Here is a 17,651-nt window from a genome sequence, read left to right on the forward strand (position 1 = left end):
TGGTATACAGTAAAAGTATCTAAACTGATGAGGTATATAATAATAGTGATATCTATTTATTTTTGCAAATGTTTGTATTGCAAATGTATTAATGTTAACATATGAAGTAGAAGTATCTTCCTCTTCTTCCCACCCACCCCCTTTTATTTGTTTTTGCAGATAAGAAGCTAAGGTTCAACATTGGATTTAAGGTACACAAGGTGCTATCTTGTGTATCTTGTGTATCTTGAGTGGCTTGGCTGATGCTTTACTTTCTATATGTGCCTCGGGTGTAGCTTGAGGGTTTTTTGTTTTGTTTTGTTTTTTCTTTCAATCCATTTTAAAATATCTGATTGATAGTGGTTTACACGATTATAAAATTACAGGAGGGAGTCGGGCGGTAGTGCAGCAGGTTAAGCGCACGTGGCACCAAGCGCAAGGACTGGTGTGAGGATCCCTGTTCAAGCTCCGGCTTCCCACCTGCAGGGGAGTCGCTTCACAGGTGGTGAAGCAGGTCTGCAGGTGTCTGTCTTTCTCTCCCCCTCTCTGTCTTCCCCTCCTCTCTCCATTTCTCTCTGTCCTATCCAACAATGATGACATCATCATCAACAACAACAACAACTACAGCAACAATAAAAACAACAAGGGCAACAAAAAGTAAATAAATAAATATAAAAAATTACAGGTATAGTTCTACACTGTACCTACCACCAAAGTTTTATGCCCCCACCCTACTGACAATAACCACCACTGAGACTGTGTTTTATTTACTTCTTATATCCCTGGACACCTGCCTGGCATCTACTTATTGCACTCTATTGATGAAAGAGCTGGGATTTATTGTCTAAATCCATGAGGTCCAAGGAAAAAGGTATCCAGAAAGTTGTGGGACTTGCAGTGCCTTACAAAGCCCAGGAACAGGACTGTGTAGGGCAGTCCTGCAGCAGCTACCTGGGAATGCCCTATTTTCTTAATCAACATAGAGTCCCAAGTAGAGGAAGTGTGAAGGACACTCTCCATCAGTCATGGGTTTGTTGAATGAAGACTTTGTTTCTGTAATGGAGCACTACTGGGTACTTCCTGCTCTGTGCCACCTTCTTGTTTCACGGCCTCAGATGTCCCTGAGGACAATAGGTTCCCTGCCAGAGTGTTGCAGGGCTTGGGGACAATCTTACCCAACCCCATATCACCCTATCACTGTGCTGGAGAGACCCAAGTGTCTTATAGTGAAATAAATCCCCTCCAGGTCTTTCTTGGGGACTGCCAGATTGCTAATGGCCTACATTCTGAGCATGCATGAGGCAGGCAAGTCACCCTTAAGAAAACTTAGGAAAGACTAAATGGTAAAGACTGGTCAAAGGGGGAGAGAGAATTTTTATTTTCTGTTGGCTTGATTCAAAGAAGTAAGACCTACAATGGCTTCAAAGTACACCAAAGTGATAAGGAGAGAAAATCCTGGACAAAGGCATCATTAAAGAAAAAAAAAAAAAATCAGTTTTTATAACCGTCCCCCAAATCAGTAGAGTACAAAGAGGAAATTTGTACCAATTTCTCCCCAGAGTAACATCACTGTTAAAAAGAAGGCTTTTGGGGAGAGAGAAAGAAAGGGGTGGGGAGGGAGAGAAAGGAAATGAATGTTGTAACTATGGGACAAATACTTCTTTATGATTGCTTTTCCTTATCTTAAAATGGTAAGTAGAATAAAGTGGGTAAGGGCTCCATATTGGACAACTTAATTGTTTTCAGTTGTGCTGGAGAGGGCCTGACAAGATCAGGAAATGCAACACTACTTACAAAGCTTTTTTGTCTTACTCTTAGAGAACTGCTCTCCATTCAAGAGACTGCCTGTTGAAAGACACAAAATACCAGTTATGAAATAACATAATGCTTTGTTTATTTGAGCAAAGGCCAGTTTCTATGTCTCGTTTGTCTTATATTTTCTATTATTTAAAATTTTTCCTACCACATGATTTTACATTTCCTCTTTCATAGCACTCATATCTTCCTTTAATAACTTTGTCTTCATAATTTAAGAAAAGGCTCCAATTTCCTTCATATTTGGTCATAAATTCTTTTTCTCATGCTGTACCTTTTCCATTCAGCTGCTTTTTGTCTCTCTCTGGACTATATCCACCAAGTGTCATTATACTCTGCACAATGTGCTGCCATCAATGTAATCTTGATCTTAGCATTACTTTCCATTTTATTTACATGCCCTCACTTGTGCAATCTGCAGAGCACTTCAAAAAAAAAAAATCTGTTAATGTCATTTTACAAAACCCTGGGTAAGACCAGCTTTCTCTGAAGCAAGATTAGCTCTCTGCATTGTCCTGCCCCAGGTGTGTGTGTGTGTGTGTGTGTGTGTGTGTGTGTGTGTGTGTGTGTCCAGCTAACATGCCAACAGATCTTACTGAAATTCCTTAACTATTTTGGGAAGCAAAAAACAACAAATAAAAAAAAATTCACAAAAAATGATGCTGAAGCTATGTCATGTACCTTTTCAGATATATATGGAATATATATATTCGTTCATTCTTACCAGAGAACTGTTGAGCTCTGTTTTTAGGCATGAAAATCTTTGGATACCCACTATGTTATCCTCCCTGTCCACCTTTCCATACTTTACAAGTAACAAATACAGTTCACAGAGCAGAAAAGAAACCTGTCCCTCAGGGCTGACCAGATTAGAATGTGCCACTTGATGTGCTTGACTGATGGTTAGGAATGGAGAAGGAAAAAATAAAGTATGAATATTGGCAGGGAGAGTCTCTGAATGGCCCTCCCACCCCACCCTCACCCCCAAGTAGTCCATGTTCATGTTTTTCCTAAAACACTCGTCTTTGGTTTTGAAGGTCTCAGGTTTGGTGTAGCAATTTAGTTAGCAAACGCTAATTGTAACAATTAACACTCCCTTATGGAGATGACCAAGAAGTCTCTTGGTCTTCATAGAAACAGCAGTACAGTTAAAACTTTTAGAAGAGGGCCGGGTGGTGGCGCAACTGGTTGAGCACACGTTACAATGCACAAGGACCCCAGTTCAAGTCCCTGGCCCCCACCTGCTGGGGGAGAGCTTCACGAGTGGTGAAGCAGGTTTGCAGGTGTCTCTCTGTCTCTCCCTCTCTATAACCCCTTCCCTCTCGATTTCTGGCTGTATCTATGCAATAAAGATACTAAAAAATTTTTTAAAAGAACCTTTAGAGGTGCGCTGCTATTAATGTGATTATTATGTAATCTATATCTGTCTGTGAACACTGCTTAGTGTGTGCAGATAAAGTTTAAAAATTCCCTCGTTGGATGTTTAACTATCATGGAATATTTCCAGGTACACAGGTTAAGAACACAGATTTGGCAATTCTCAACTTTCTGCCAAGCTTGTGTCCTCTCCACGTTTTCTTCTTAGCAAAATTTAAGACAAAGAGCAAAGCATAATAGCATTATACTCGTTGACATTTCAGTAAGCACCCCCAAAATTATGTAACTTGATTGGTAATCGCATAATGGACCCCCAAAACAGAAGAAGGAAAATCGAAAGCTTTCTCATCCTGGAAGGGGGTTATCACAAAAACTATCATCCTGGAAGGGGGTTATCACAAAAACTATCTAGTTGTCTGGACTCCTTTGGGGGAAGAGCAGATGGTGACAGTCCCCTGAGAAGTGGAGGGCACCCCGGAACGGACCCCCAGGGGAAAGTCAATGAAGTTCTTTAAAGAGGCCCACGCAAACATGCGCGATCCAGACCCCACAGTTGCTAAGGCCCTAAGGAAGACCTAGGCTCAGAATAAGAAGATAACCAATGAGAGGGCTCAGGGACGAGTCAGTTAGCCAATCTCGACCTGAGAATGAATCAGAGCTCAGGCCTTCAGCTCTCCCCCAGCATCCAATCAGAGAGCCGTATATTTTGGGCGGACTTTTCAAAACATCGAAAACAAAACAAATCGGGGGACCTTTAAAAGGTGCAATGCGTCAGAATCCGATGTTCTTCCGCCTCTCAATCTTTTCACTAGCTTCTTTCCCTTCAAATCATCGTGGAATAAATCTAGCACTCACATTACTCCTTTCGCTCTGGAATTCAGAGGGAGGAGTGGCTTGGAAAGGAGAATTGAAGAGGCTATAGAGAAGGGCGGTTTAAGGGAGGGACTCTTTTACAGAGTCCGTGGCGGCAAGATAGATCCCTCCGCGGGGAGTCACGTGTCCCGCCCCCTTGGGGGCGTCGGAAACTCAAAACAAAAACAAGGGATTTGCTGGGTCCTGGGCTGTGGCGGCGGTGGCGGCGGTGGCTACGGCGGCTACGGCGCCGGGAGACCGACGGGCTCGGGCGGCCCGCGCGGCGCCGCGGCCAGAGGTGGACCCGCCGGGAGCGAGATGAAGCCGGGGCTGAGCGGCTGAAGCGGCGGTGGCCGGAGGGTCGGGTCGGATGCCGGTTCGGGGGCACCGCTGAGGATCCGGACCTCGGGGACAGGTCCGAGCGGCCCCGCCGCGCCCAGTCCCCTCCGGGCCGCGACGCCGCGGGCACGGTGAGCCGACACAGCCGGGAGCGCGGGGCCTCCTTGTTCGCCACCGGGGTTGGGCGGCGGCTGCGGGGAGAACCGGCATTCAGCGCTGGGCGCCGATGGGCTACGATCCTCAGGCTCCGGGAAGGCGGAGATGTGGTCGGAGGACCGTCCGGCGTCCGTCCCCACCGGGCAGTGTCACGGGGGCACGTCGGGATGACAGCGCCCGGCCCGGGGGGCGGGATGCACAGCCGTGGGCTGGGGGTCCGGACCGCTGTCTCGCACGGGGTGGGCTCCGGGAGGGCGGGGCCCCAGTCTCCTCCCTCCGTTCCTTCCTTTGTTTGGTCCCGGGAGCTCCCGCACGCCCCCCAGCTGTGCGTAGCTCCCTCTGCGGCCCAGGCACCTGCGGGCTGGGAGCACCCGGCTGCTGGTGCGGCCGCCCTGGGCCGTTTCCTGCCGGGGCAGCGGCCCCGCGGGCCGCACTGGGCTGGGCTGAGCCGGCGGGGACCGGCCGACGGGCCCCTCCCCCGGCCACACCTCCCGGGCCCGCTGGGACTTGCCGGGGTCCTCGATCCGGGCCAGGCTGCCCGCCCTCTCGCCTCCGACGCTAACTGCCCCCCGCTTTCTGCAGATGAAGGTGTTGGGGCCCGAGGGCTTGGCAGGCGGCGAGGGGCTGCAGCTCTTCGGGTTGCTGAAGCTCTACCTCGAGCAGGAACCGCGATTCCAACCGCGAGAGAAGGGGCTGAGCCTGATCGAGGCGACCCCGGAGGTGAGTGCCCAGATCTTTGAGACAGCTTGCTAGAAGGGACAACCCCTCCACCCCACCCCGGAATTGAGACCATGCAAACCTGCAAAGTCAGACTCAAGTCTGCTGGCTTCCTGAAATAATCAACGCTGTGGCTTCGTAGCTGAGTGATAGACTGGAGGGGCTTCTTCAAATGGGGCCACAGGCCTGCAGCTGCTCCCTGGAAATTTGAGCAGTTCTTTTGTGGGAAGACCCTCTGTCCATAAAAGATACTTGTGTTAAAATCCTTAAATTATTTTAACGATAATGATGATGAAGTAAACGGGCCAGGGAGCATGCTTTGTGTGCATGAAGTTCTGGGTTCAGCTTCTAGAACAGGAAGGAAAAAAGAACACCATTTAATCTCAATTACAAGGGAATTGGATCATATTTCAGTAATCCCCTGAAAGTGTGGCAGCAGCTCACTTAATCAAATTGCTGAAGCTCCTTTATGAGATACATATACATACACACATACAGATCATGACACATACACAGAGAGGCAGGACAAAGAGACCCCACAGCACCACAGCTTCATTCAGTGCAGTGGGGGCTGGGCTCGAACCAGAATGTGGCAAAGCAGCACACCATCCAAGCTATTTTGTTGGTCTATATATTTTGTATCTGGAAGAGTGTCTAACCTTAAATGTTAATGTTAAATGATACCAGAATTCTTGAAGATTAAGGGAAAGATCACATTATTTAAATCTGTGTATTATGTCTAATTCGAAGAAAACCATAAACTCTGGTCTTGGTTTTTATTGCAGAATGATAACACTTTGTGTCCAAGATTGAGAAATGCCAAAGTAGAAGATTTAAGGAGTTTAACAAACTTTTTTGGATCTTGCACTGAAACTTTTGTCCTGGCTGTCAATATTTTGGATAGATTCTTGGCTCTTATGAAGGTATTTAGTCAATTTATAAACTTGTATGTGTTCATTTTTTCTTAGTGTCCAGTACAGTGCCCAGGTACAGGGGTTCAGATGCATGGCAAATGGATATTATAATGTCACTAAACATTTTTCATGATCAAACTTGTGAAATTTAGTGCTACACCTAGACAAGAAAATTAAGTGTTTGTGTTTTACATTAGGTTCTGCAGCACCTCTTACGTTTTTTATAGATGTGACAAAAAGAAGATGACTTATTTTAGGTATTCTGTGTAGTTAATATGTCTACAGAATAAAGTGTGTTTGGAGCTGAGATTTTTTTTTAATACTGAAACAATAAATGGAAGTATAGCTATATTAAAGGTGACTTACTGCCAAACTAATGAGAAAGGCTGTCAAGGCAGAGAGCTGCTTGCTGTATTATTAATAATTATCAGCAACTGTTAGAAAAATGTGGTGGTTTCTTCTGCCAATAGGATTGCAGTCAGCTGCTGGGTCAGTTTTCAGGGCACTGAGAAGAAAAGGGCAGCCATCTGTCAGTGGCAGCTTTCACATATGCTCCACTGTGCACAACTGATGCAGTATTTCTCTCCTGCAGATTTGCATTGAAGTATGGGCTAATTCTTAAAGAGAAATAGATTGATTGCATTTTATCTTTTTCATTGTATAAGGAATACTTTGCTTTGATAAATTAGAAGCTTAGTTGAAAACTAACAACTGCTGACTTTTCATATCTTAAAAACTAGCATATTTTCTTGATTTTGAAAAGCTTTATTTAGGAGAGATAATAATTACTATAATGCTAAACTCATTGTTAGAAACCTAGCTTTTTAAATTGCTGACTTTTCACCTGCATTTAAATTGAATAACTTAAATACTCAATGACTTTTTTAAAGGAAGGTTAAGAGAGTTTAAAATATAAAAGTGTTATTATAGGTAAGAATAAAGACAAGGAAGCAGTCTAGTTGTGTTCTAAGAGTAGGGAAATTATTATTTTTTAAAAGATAAATTCATTTTATTTTTAATGAAAGAGATACAGAGAAAAAGACCAGAGCACTGCTCAGTTCTTGCTTATTTTTGGACTGGGAACTGAGCCTCAGGCATGAAAGTCTTTTTGCATAACCATTGTGCTGTCTCCCCAGCCCAAGAGTTGGGGAATTATTGCAAGTTTTCATAGTGTTTGCTAAATCAGAGTGGCAGTTGTTAGAAGTCCTTTGCTCTTTGTTTTTCAGGTGAAACCTAAACATTTGTCTTGTATTGGAGTGTGTTGTTTTTTGCTGGCTGCTAGAATAGTTGAAGAAGAATGCAATATTCCATCTACTCATGATGTAATCCGGATTAGTCAGTGTAAATGCACTGCTTCTGACATAAAGCGGATGGAAAAAATAATTTCAGAAAAATTGCACTACGAATTGGAAGCTACTACTGCCTTAAACTTTTTGCACTTATATCATACTATTGTATTTTGTCATACTTCTGAAAGGTTAGTGGAATTAACAATTAAAATTTTACACTTTAACATCATAGAAGTAACTAACAGTAAATAATTAGGTTGATGAAATTTTCTGTTTACCCCTTTAAACCTTCAGTTTGAATTTTTAAGACTTACTATCATTTACATCTCATAAGTTTAATAAATAGCTTGTCTTTTTAAAATTTTTTTAATATTTATTTATTTATTTATTCATTTTCCCTTTTTGTTGCCCTTGTTGAAACAGCTTGTCTTTTTCATTGTATAGGAAAGAAATACTTAGCCTTGATAAACTGGAAGCTCAGTTGAAAGCTTGCAACTGTCGACTTACCTTTTCAAAAGCAAAAGTAAGTTTCTTGCATATGTTCCATAGTTTCTGTTTTTTTTGGTTTTTGATGCTGGGATTGAATCCAGGTTGCTCTAACATGTGAAACGCACTTTTATGCTCTGTCACTAAACTATACCCCTGGCCTTTATTTTGAGTTTCACAGTTTTCTTTTTTCCTTTGTAGCCATCTGTATTAGCTTTGTGCCTTCTCAATTTGGAAGTAGAAACCTTGAAATCAATTGAAATACTGGAAGTTCTCCTGCTTGTTAAAAAACATTCCAAGGTAAATGTCATGCTTTCTTCTATTTTGAAGAGTTTCCTGTTTGGTCTTTACGTTTAGTAATTAATTTGTTTTTGTCCAGAGCACGACTCAGGTCTGGCTGATGGTGCCAGAGATACCTGATGCCTCTAGTTGCACATCCTGTGCAATACTAATTTGCTCTTACCCTGTTCCCCTGATGCTTCTTTTTTTTTCCTACCTTGAAGTTTAAGATAAAACTTTATATTGCACTTATAGCTTCTACACTCATTTTTTTAATATATATATCTCAAGTACTCATCTTCTTAAAATGTACCTTTGACCTAGATGGTGATAGATTGAAAGAAAAATACAGTCACTTAGCTTCTATCAGCATTCATTATCTTTTTAGTGGTGTTCTTGTCAAACAGCAGCCTATATTTCCATATGTACATCATTCCAAAATGCTGATTAGGAGGTAGGCTTAGTAAATACATAAATTATAATTCATTGCTTATATAGGGCACTGAGTCATCATTAGCACTCCCAAAATGATGTCAGCTATGTTTTTGTTTTTAGACCCATTAGGCCAGCCTAATTTTTGCAGTTTTAACAGGTATAAACACAGTTATCTTTCTTAAACTAGTGGTCAACCTAGCTAAAATACATAGAAGTTAACCTGAGGTGGCAGGTTCTATTATTCACTATTCTTTATCTCAGTGCAAGCTAGTGCAAAACACAGGGACTACTTCTGGGATTTGTTTGAAGTAGATGGACTGTAAGAGGCATTATGCCTGGGAGTCTGCTTGGATCAAAATAGTCTTGATGAAGTGGTAGAAGCCATGTTTCAAAGGTGTTAATATATAGCTGGAGGGCTAGGGATAGTTCACCAAAACTATCTGTGTCTCTGTTGTCATTCACTTGATGGGGGTAAAGTGGCCCAGAGTGGCAAAATGAAAGTCAAGGTGATAATAAGAGCCTTTGCTAAGAAGAGGACGTTGGTGTGAAACATTTTATTTTTAAAAGATAATCTCTAGCTTTGTTTTAATCATGATTTTTTAAAGAAGTTTTAATCTAAGTCTTTTATAATGTTGTTTATCTGGGAGCATCTTCAGTAAAATTGATTCCATGAGATAAGTTGAGGTCCTTCCCAGAAGTGGAGGAACTATATCTTTTTAGGGAAACTCCTCATCTCAAACTGAAAACTTCATCATTAGGAAATCCCTGGTGTCTCAATATAAATGAGTGTTTTTAGCAGTACAAAGCATTGTACTAAATACTGTACTAAAACCTGTATTTAATAAATTATTTGCACAGGTATGTTACACAATATGCCTGAAAATACTGGTTCCTATGTAAATATACTTGTATCCATCAGTGACCCAGAAGTCACTAAAGTTTGACTACATTAGAATCAGCTGGGGGGCTTTTGAAAATCTTGATGCTCAGGTCACACTCCATACCAAACAAAAACATTTGGTGGTGAGAACTAAATTATAAAAAAAGACTTATTCAGGTACTAATTAGAGAGAACTAGAGCTTCACTCTGTCGAGAATTGAACTCACTATCCCATGTTTTCAAGTCCAGCACTTTTTCCACTGTTCCACCACCTGGGGCTGCACCATCAGTATGTTTTTTCAAGGAATGCAAAATGATTCTAAGGTTCAGTAAGTCTTGGACACTCCTTTACTAACCTCTTCATTAAAATGTTTTCCAGGTTAATGATAGTGAATTCATTTACTGGAGGGAATTAGTTTCTAAATGCCTAGTGGAATATTCTTCCCCCGAATGTTGCAAACCAGATCTTAAGAAATTGGTTTGGATTGTTTCAAGGCGCACAGCCCAGAATCTCCACAATAGCTACTATAGTGTTCCTGAGCTGCCAACAATACCAGAGGGAGGTTGTTTTGATGGAAGCGAAAGGTAAGTACAGTCTCTTTATTAATCACACTTACCTTGACTAAATGGTACTAACAGAATGAAACTCCAGAATAATATAAGGCAACAGAGATATCCCATACTAGTAGTACTATTTCTTCAAGTGAAAAAAACAAAACAATCATTAAGTACTAATTTAGAAGTGTATCTCCACCCTATCTTTTAAAAAGTAAAACCAAGCAGAAACACCACGCTATACATTAATCCCCAGGACATATTAGAATTTTGTCTCATCTGACCACCTTCACCTTTTTCAGTCCTACATCCCTTCCCAACCAGCATCTGACAAGCACTGACTTGTACTCTGCTGCCAAGTTCTGTTTGCTTTTTTTCTTTTTAGAGTCTGTATATAAGTCAAATAATTAGTCCCCTGCCATGGGGAGGCCGGGGAAAACAGATAGTTCACATGAGAGTGCCTGCCTTGCCATGTGTGCAAGCCAAATTTGAACCACAGTTTCCCCCAAACAAGTGCTGTGGCATTGGGGAGAAGCTTTAGTACTGTGGTGTTTCTCCCCACCCCCAGCTGGAAAAATTAAAAATTGGCCTGGCAGTGAAGCTCCAGTGATGACCTCCCCCCCCAATATTTCTGACTTACTTAACTCCTCTATTGGTGATGTGTACTTTTAACCAGGTGCACCACCACCCAGCCCTGCTTTAACTCCTTTATTAAGAAGTTAGATGCTTCACAGTTCCCTTGCTCTTTAAAATACAGTTTATTGGAAAAAAAAAAAAGTAGCATTCTGGACTTTCTTTTTTTTTTAATTCATTTTTAATGTTTATTTATTTTTCCTTTTGTTGCCCTCGTTGTTATTTATTGTTGTCATCATCGTTAGATAGGACAGAGAGAAATGGAGAGAGGAGGGGAAGACAGAGGTGGGGAGGGAAAGATAGACACCTGCAGACATGCTTCACCACCTGTGAAGTGACTCCCCTGCAGGTGAGGAGCCAGGGGCTTGAACTGGGATCCTTACACCAGTCCTTGTGTTTTGCGCCACGTGTGCTTAACCCGCTGTGCTACCGCCGGACTCCCCATTCTGGACTTTCTAAAGTTAGTGTGCTTTCCTCATATGGTGCTGTGGGGAGGCTCTGCTAATTAACTAGACAGTGAAGGGGAGCACTGACACTAACAGCTCTCACTTTGACCAGTGCCATTGTCTTGTCTAGAGTTACTCTTTGTTTATAAAGTAAGTTATTGATTTTTACTAAAGTTCATTATTTCATGCTGTAGGGATAAAAGGACCAAAGTTTCATTTTGGTAGCTTGTTGGGCTTCTTTAGTTTGTATTTAACAGTATTATTAGTGCCAGAAAGACATGTAAAAACTTTATAATAGAATATATGTCCCTGGAGTTCCAGTGGCGCAATCGGTTAGTGCACAGTACTTATACAGAATATATGTCCTTATTCTGCATTTATTGGATTTAAAGTAATTTTATAATTATATGATGACAGAATTATTAATTAGTGCTAAAATAGTATTGGTAGATAGTATTTTATTTAAACCTCTTCAGAATACCAATTAGAAAGTTAAATTTTAAGTTAACTTTTTTCTCTAAAGCTTAAATTTTGAATATTAAAAATCTGATGACTAAAGGTACTCGTTTTGTCTACAGAACAGTTCAGTGTGTTCTAAATACTGAAACCCTCTTCTTTTCCTTTCCTTTAGTGAAGACTCTTGTGAAGACATGAGCTCTGGAGAAGAGAGTCTCAGCACCTCTCCTCCCAGTGATCAGGAGTGCGCTTTCTTTTTCAGCTTCAAAGTGGCACAGACACTGTGCTTCCCATCATAGGAATCTCATTGTGTCAGAATTTAAGGTGTGTGTACAGGTTTCAAAGCAATAAATGGGGGAGTAGGCAGTTTTCTCGTCCAGCCCCCACCTAGGCAAGAGATGCATAGACTGGAATACCTACCTTCTATTTATTATTCAGATAAGATCTGGCCTATTTTCATATTTAATCCTAAGCCATCAAATGGGTTAGTGCCTCTTAAACAGTTAACAATACTTTGGACATTGGCACTTTATATATATTTTTTTCATTGATCTTTTAACTACTTGGGGGGAGGAGGGAAGGTACTGAAACCTTCAATTTATTACTTTTCAAGAAGATTTTTTAAAATGAATAGTTTAAATTTTTTATAAAGCTTTCAGGTGTCTTTATTTAAACACATAAGGAGTGTGCAAGTGCTTCCTTAGCAGGGACAATGGAAAATCCTTTAATGGCTTATGTTCTCCCTCTCCTCCATTCTCAGAATAGAGAATACTCTCTCAAATGTCAAACATTTATCTTTGTTTATTTTAAATGATCATTGTACTATCTGATGCAGACTATATAAATTTTGGAATCATAATACGAACATTTCTGTGAATTTTAGTATTATGTCTTAATTAAGGTTTCTGCTAAAGCAGAAATAATTGTCAGGCTAGGGTCGTTAGGTAATTGCATTCTTAATGCCTAAGTATTGTCAGACTAGTATTATTTTAATGTTATTAAAACAGTCCATAATCTTCTAGTTTTGCATGCACTTGTATGAAAGCAGTGCAGGAAGTTGAACAGAACTAGGTAACTATGGAATTGATAAACGTTGCTCTACTAGTATATGTGATCACTTTTTTTATATATATATATTAAAGTCTGCATGGTTAGCTTTTATTTCCTTTGTAATTCACATTTCAGAAATAGTGGTATTAGCATATGGGTGCCAAGAATGAATATGAAGTTGAAATAAAACTGTTGGTAGTATTATAGTTTTAAACTTATCTCCGGTTGTATAGCCATAAGAATATGGACATATAAACTCTACACATGTGATTTTGTGCAGAGAATTTTTTTAATTTTATAAGCTGTGTAAAAAAATGTAAATCTTTAAAATGTACATAAAATAATGTATTTTTTTACTTTGTGTGTTAGTCTAGTCATTGCATGTAAATATAAATTATTGTGTATTCATTATTCTAACTCCTACATTAATAACTCTTACTGGTAAATCAGCATCCACTGGATGTTTATTGCAGTGGTTCTTTTTGAAGTAATGATAGATTGCAACTCAAAATTAAAAGATTAATGAATTGTATTTCTTGTTTGCCATCATATCTTAATTGTTTGTTTTTTGGTTAAAAAAAGTGCTTGCCTAATATGAATGGGAAGGCTTAAAGTGTTAACTGAAGGCCCTCCAGTAACACCTGGTTACTAGAAGTTTTCTTGGTATCACTTCCTCACTACAGTTTGACCCTTAACTTTTAGAGATGGACCCTGTCACTCTAGTTGGATTTTATTTTGTTTTGGTGTAGGTTCTCTGTCTGGCTTGATTTTGTGTATCTTTCTTTCTTCTGATTGCTTGAAGATCAGGTACACTGAGTTTGGTTTTCATATACTTGTTCTTCACAAGAGATAATATATTTTCTTTTTAAAATATTTTTTTAATTAAAATAATTTTATTTTAAACACACACACACACACACACACACACACACACACACACACACACCACCCACCCACCCATCCCAGAGCACTGCTCAGCTCTGGCTTATGGTGGAGCTGGGGATTGAACCTGGGATCTCATGCCTCAGGCATTAAAGTCTTTTGCATAACCATTATCCTGTCTCTCCAGCCTATTATGTATGTTAAAAAGATAACAGGCTGATTTGTGGAAGCTAGAACTGAGCAAGTAGAGATGAGTAGCAGGCACACTAGTCAGGAGGTCTACAGAAATCGCAGAGGAATGAAGGGCTGAACTCAAGTAGTAACAGTGGGGTTGAGGGAAAGAGGTGCCACCCATTGCTCTTGGCATTAAAAGATTCATAGATGATCCAGAAGCTTGGATATGCCCTCCCTGGAACATTCAACAATGTGGTTTTTCCATGATTGATGAATAAAATGGACTCAGACTTTGGCATTCAGAGCAGAGTGGTGAGAAGGCTACTGTTTTGTCTAATACTTGCTCATTGGTTTGACTTTGCCTGGAGTTTCAACTTTTCAAGTTTTGAGCCTTGCGTTTCCCTAGTTTTCAAGTTTCTGCATTGTGCATACTGAAGTAGAGCTCTGCCTAGCCTTGCTCTTCATTCAGTTGACCCTCAGGCAATGAAATTGGAAAATAATACGTTTCAATCACCAGTCATGTTCAAAGTTAACTATAGAGGTTTAATGGTTGAGGCATTGGTAGCAGAACATTTATGAGTTTTTACCAGTTTTATGATCTGACTTGTTCAGCTTTACTTCAATACTAGGCTCTAATATACTGTTGCACCCTGCCTTCTCCATTCCCCTGGACACATGCAACTTGTCAACTTAAAAATTTCCATTTAGAATCATAGCATCACACTGGCACATGGGATGCTGGGAATTGAACTTGGGCCCTCATGCGTCCAAGTTTATTGCCCTACTCATTGGTACTACCTTCTGGACCCAGAAATGGTCAACTTCTTTATGCAACCCACTTAACTGGACAAAGATGATATGCTCGAATTTGTCACTTTGTTACTGAAGTAACAATGTATTATAACTTACATGTCAGGTATACATCTCTGAGAGTCAGCACGTGTATTTTTTGCATTAATTTCACCACTAAAAGTCTAGTTTATCCTTAACCAGTTGTTTGCTTTGTCCCACTTATTAACTCAGTTGTCTCCATTGTCTTCTAGTACCGTTTAATTGGTTTTATAGTTTTTAAGTTTATTTTGATTTATCTGGTTAATCTATTTATCTGTTTTTCTAATTATTTGTAGCAGAACTGATCAACTTCTTTTATGCTTAGCAAATCAGTTTGTATGATAGCTTCTCAACAGCCAACATCCATGCGTGCATGCTGCACTTCCTATTGGGGTGGAGTCTATTCTTGAGTTAAAGCTGGCCTTGTGCCTGACACTGCTTACTTAAGAACAGTGAGAGAAGTTCACTGCAAGTCCAGTTCTAGGTTTTAAGAGGACTGGTAGTTTCACTTATTCCTCTTGGAAGTTAGCCACCATGCTGTTAAGAAATTCAGATAGGAGGACTGGGGAGATAACCTTAATGATTGTGCAAAAAGATTTTCATGCCTGAGGCTCTAAAGTCTCAGGTTCAATGCCCCCCCCCCCCCCCCCAAACCACCATCAACATCAGTCAGAACTGAGCAGTGGTCTGGTAAAAAATGGTAATTTTTTAAAGTTCAGATAGTATTACTAAGAGAGAAAAGGCCATATGGCTATATGGAGAAAGACTATTGAAAAGAAGCCATTTTGGATGACCAACCTCACTAAGCTGCCAATTGAAGTCAGGACAACTGACCCCATTCAATACTTTAGGCCTGTGAAAAATCATTTGAGACCACTAGGTTTTAGGGTAGTTTGTTAACAGGTAACAGACAAGTAGCTTGTTATAAATTCCATGCTCCCCCCCCCAAAAAAAAAACAGATTTCAGTAAACTGAGCTTTAAACACACATGCTTTTTTTTTTTTTTAATTGATTTCTTTATTGGGGAATTAATGTATCATCCTTCATGGACCTGTATTCTCCCCACCCACCCACCCCAGAGTCTTTTACTTTGGTGCAATACGCCAATTCCATTTCAGGTTCTACTTGTATTTTCTTTTCTGATCTTGTTTTTCAACTTCTGCCTGAGAGTGAGATCATCCCATATTCATCCTTCTGTTTCTGACTTATTTCACTCAACATGAATTTTTCAAGGTCCATCCAAGATCGGCTGAAAACGGTGAAGTCACCATTTTTTACAGCTGAGTAGTATTCCATTGTGTATATATACCACAACTTGCTCAGCCACTCATCTGTTGTTGGACACCTGGGTTGTTTCCAGGTTTTGGCTATTACAACACACATGCTTATTTTATATCCTTTGTTTAATGGAAATTCTTTGGCTACCCCTTGTTCATTCATGTCAAGTTCAAACTCCTTACCATGACTTAACAAGACTGATGATTTGTCCCTACTCCCTCCTCAGCCTCACTTCTCAAGACTTCTCACACACATTCTTTCCAGGCTAATTGCACTTTATCTTCTCCCACTTAATCATGTGCTCTCTCACTAAAGGGACTTAACTTACACTGCTTGATCACACAGAAAAATTTCTGTCATCCTGATTTAGCTTAACAAACTTCATCTTACATATGAAGAAACCAAGGATTAGAAAAAATACTTTAACTGATCTGACCAGGGTTGTATCTCAGGCCAAATCTATCTACCAAGTCATATGCTCTTAACCACAGTGCTAGACTATTACTCAAATATTGGTGCTACTCATTAAGCAGTTGTTGAGTGAATGAAATAATAAAGGCTCTTAAATCCTACTGATGACCTGAGCAAACGAAACCAAATCTAACATCTTCCTGTTGTTTCATTTTTAAGGTTTTTATTTTTTCATGCATGTAAAGGAAGCATGGCTAAGATATAGTAAAGATATAGTATAGTTAAATATATATTCAGTCACCCAGGAAGTATATAGGGAATAGAAGCATACAAGGCAGTATAGTGGTAGATAAGATGAGGTCTCATCAGAAGAAGAGATTTTAATTTGCTCTGGGAATTTCTTTGTACTCAGGCCAATGGGTCTTAACTACATTTTATTTTTATTAAAGAGTAGTGGTTTATAGTAAATATAGTTGTTTATACATGTGTAAAGTCTCTCAGTTTCCTGCAAAACACTCACTGCCAGACTAGGTCCTCCACCATCGTGAACCAGGGACCTGAAAGTCTCCCAGCCCCCAGAGTCCTTTACTTTGGTGCCATACACCAAACCCAGTCCAAGTACTATTTTGTATTTCCCCTTTCTTAAGTTATTTCTTTTTATTTTCTTTTATTTTTTAAATTATCTTTATTTACTTACTGGATAGAGATAGCCAGAAATCAAGAGGAAAGGGGATAATAGAGATGGAGAGAGACACCAGAAGCACTGCTTCACCGCTTGCAAAGCTTTCCTCAGGTGGGGACCAGGGGCTCCAGTCTGGGTCCTTAGGCATTGTAACATTTGCTCAACTTGTATACTTAGTTTATAGTTTATCATTACCTGAGGTTCCAAGGCCCACAGTGATTTGATCTTAATGGGGGTGGAACTTTGTAGAGGACTGGGGGTCAGCGAGTGGCTTACCAGGTAGAGAGCACACCATACCATGTGCAAGGACCTAAGTTCAATCCCTAGGCTACCAAGTGGAAGCATCTGAAGCAGGGAAGCTTCCTGAGGTAGAGCTCTGCTGCTACTGTGGTTCTGTGGTGTCTTTCCTCTCTATCTCTTGTCTCTTACCCTCTAAAGGAAGGAAGAGGGGGGGAAAAAAGCCACCAGGAGTGGTGGAATTATGCAGCCCTGAGCCCCAGCAGTAACTGGTGGCAAACAAAACAGGCAGTCGAGGACTGTTTTATTAAAGACTTGCTTGTTGTTTGCCTATTTTACTATTATCCAACCTAGCAATCATCACTTTCTCATTTACAGCTTGGGATCTCTCCAATAATTACTTCATGTGCCCATGTCTTACCTCCTTGGTTAAACTCTAAGCTTTTCATGAGAAGAGATCATGTATCCTGCTTCTCTTCTGTCTTTCTTTCATGGGAC

At 40.5% G+C, this 17,651-nt stretch overlaps 1 protein-coding gene across 1 annotated transcript; it reads left to right on the forward strand.

Moving 5' to 3' along the window:
- Positions 1-4,362: 4,362 nt before the first annotated feature.
- CCNG2 (cyclin G2) lies at positions 4,363-13,190 on the forward strand. Its single transcript, XM_007519828.3, has 8 exons — positions 4,363-4,493; positions 5,101-5,238; positions 6,021-6,158; positions 7,376-7,626; positions 7,883-7,961; positions 8,126-8,224; positions 9,898-10,103; positions 11,784-13,190. Exons 2-8 carry the CDS (start codon positions 5,101-5,103, stop codon positions 11,905-11,907), a joined length of 1,035 nt encoding a protein of 344 aa, XP_007519890.1. The 5' UTR covers positions 4,363-4,493; the 3' UTR covers positions 11,908-13,190.
- Positions 13,191-17,651: the final 4,461 nt, after the last annotated feature.

Source organism: Erinaceus europaeus, chromosome 3 (genome assembly GCF_950295315.1).
Source record: "Erinaceus europaeus chromosome 3, mEriEur2.1, whole genome shotgun sequence".
In the NCBI taxonomy this organism is placed as follows: domain Eukaryota; kingdom Metazoa; phylum Chordata; class Mammalia; order Eulipotyphla; family Erinaceidae; genus Erinaceus; species Erinaceus europaeus.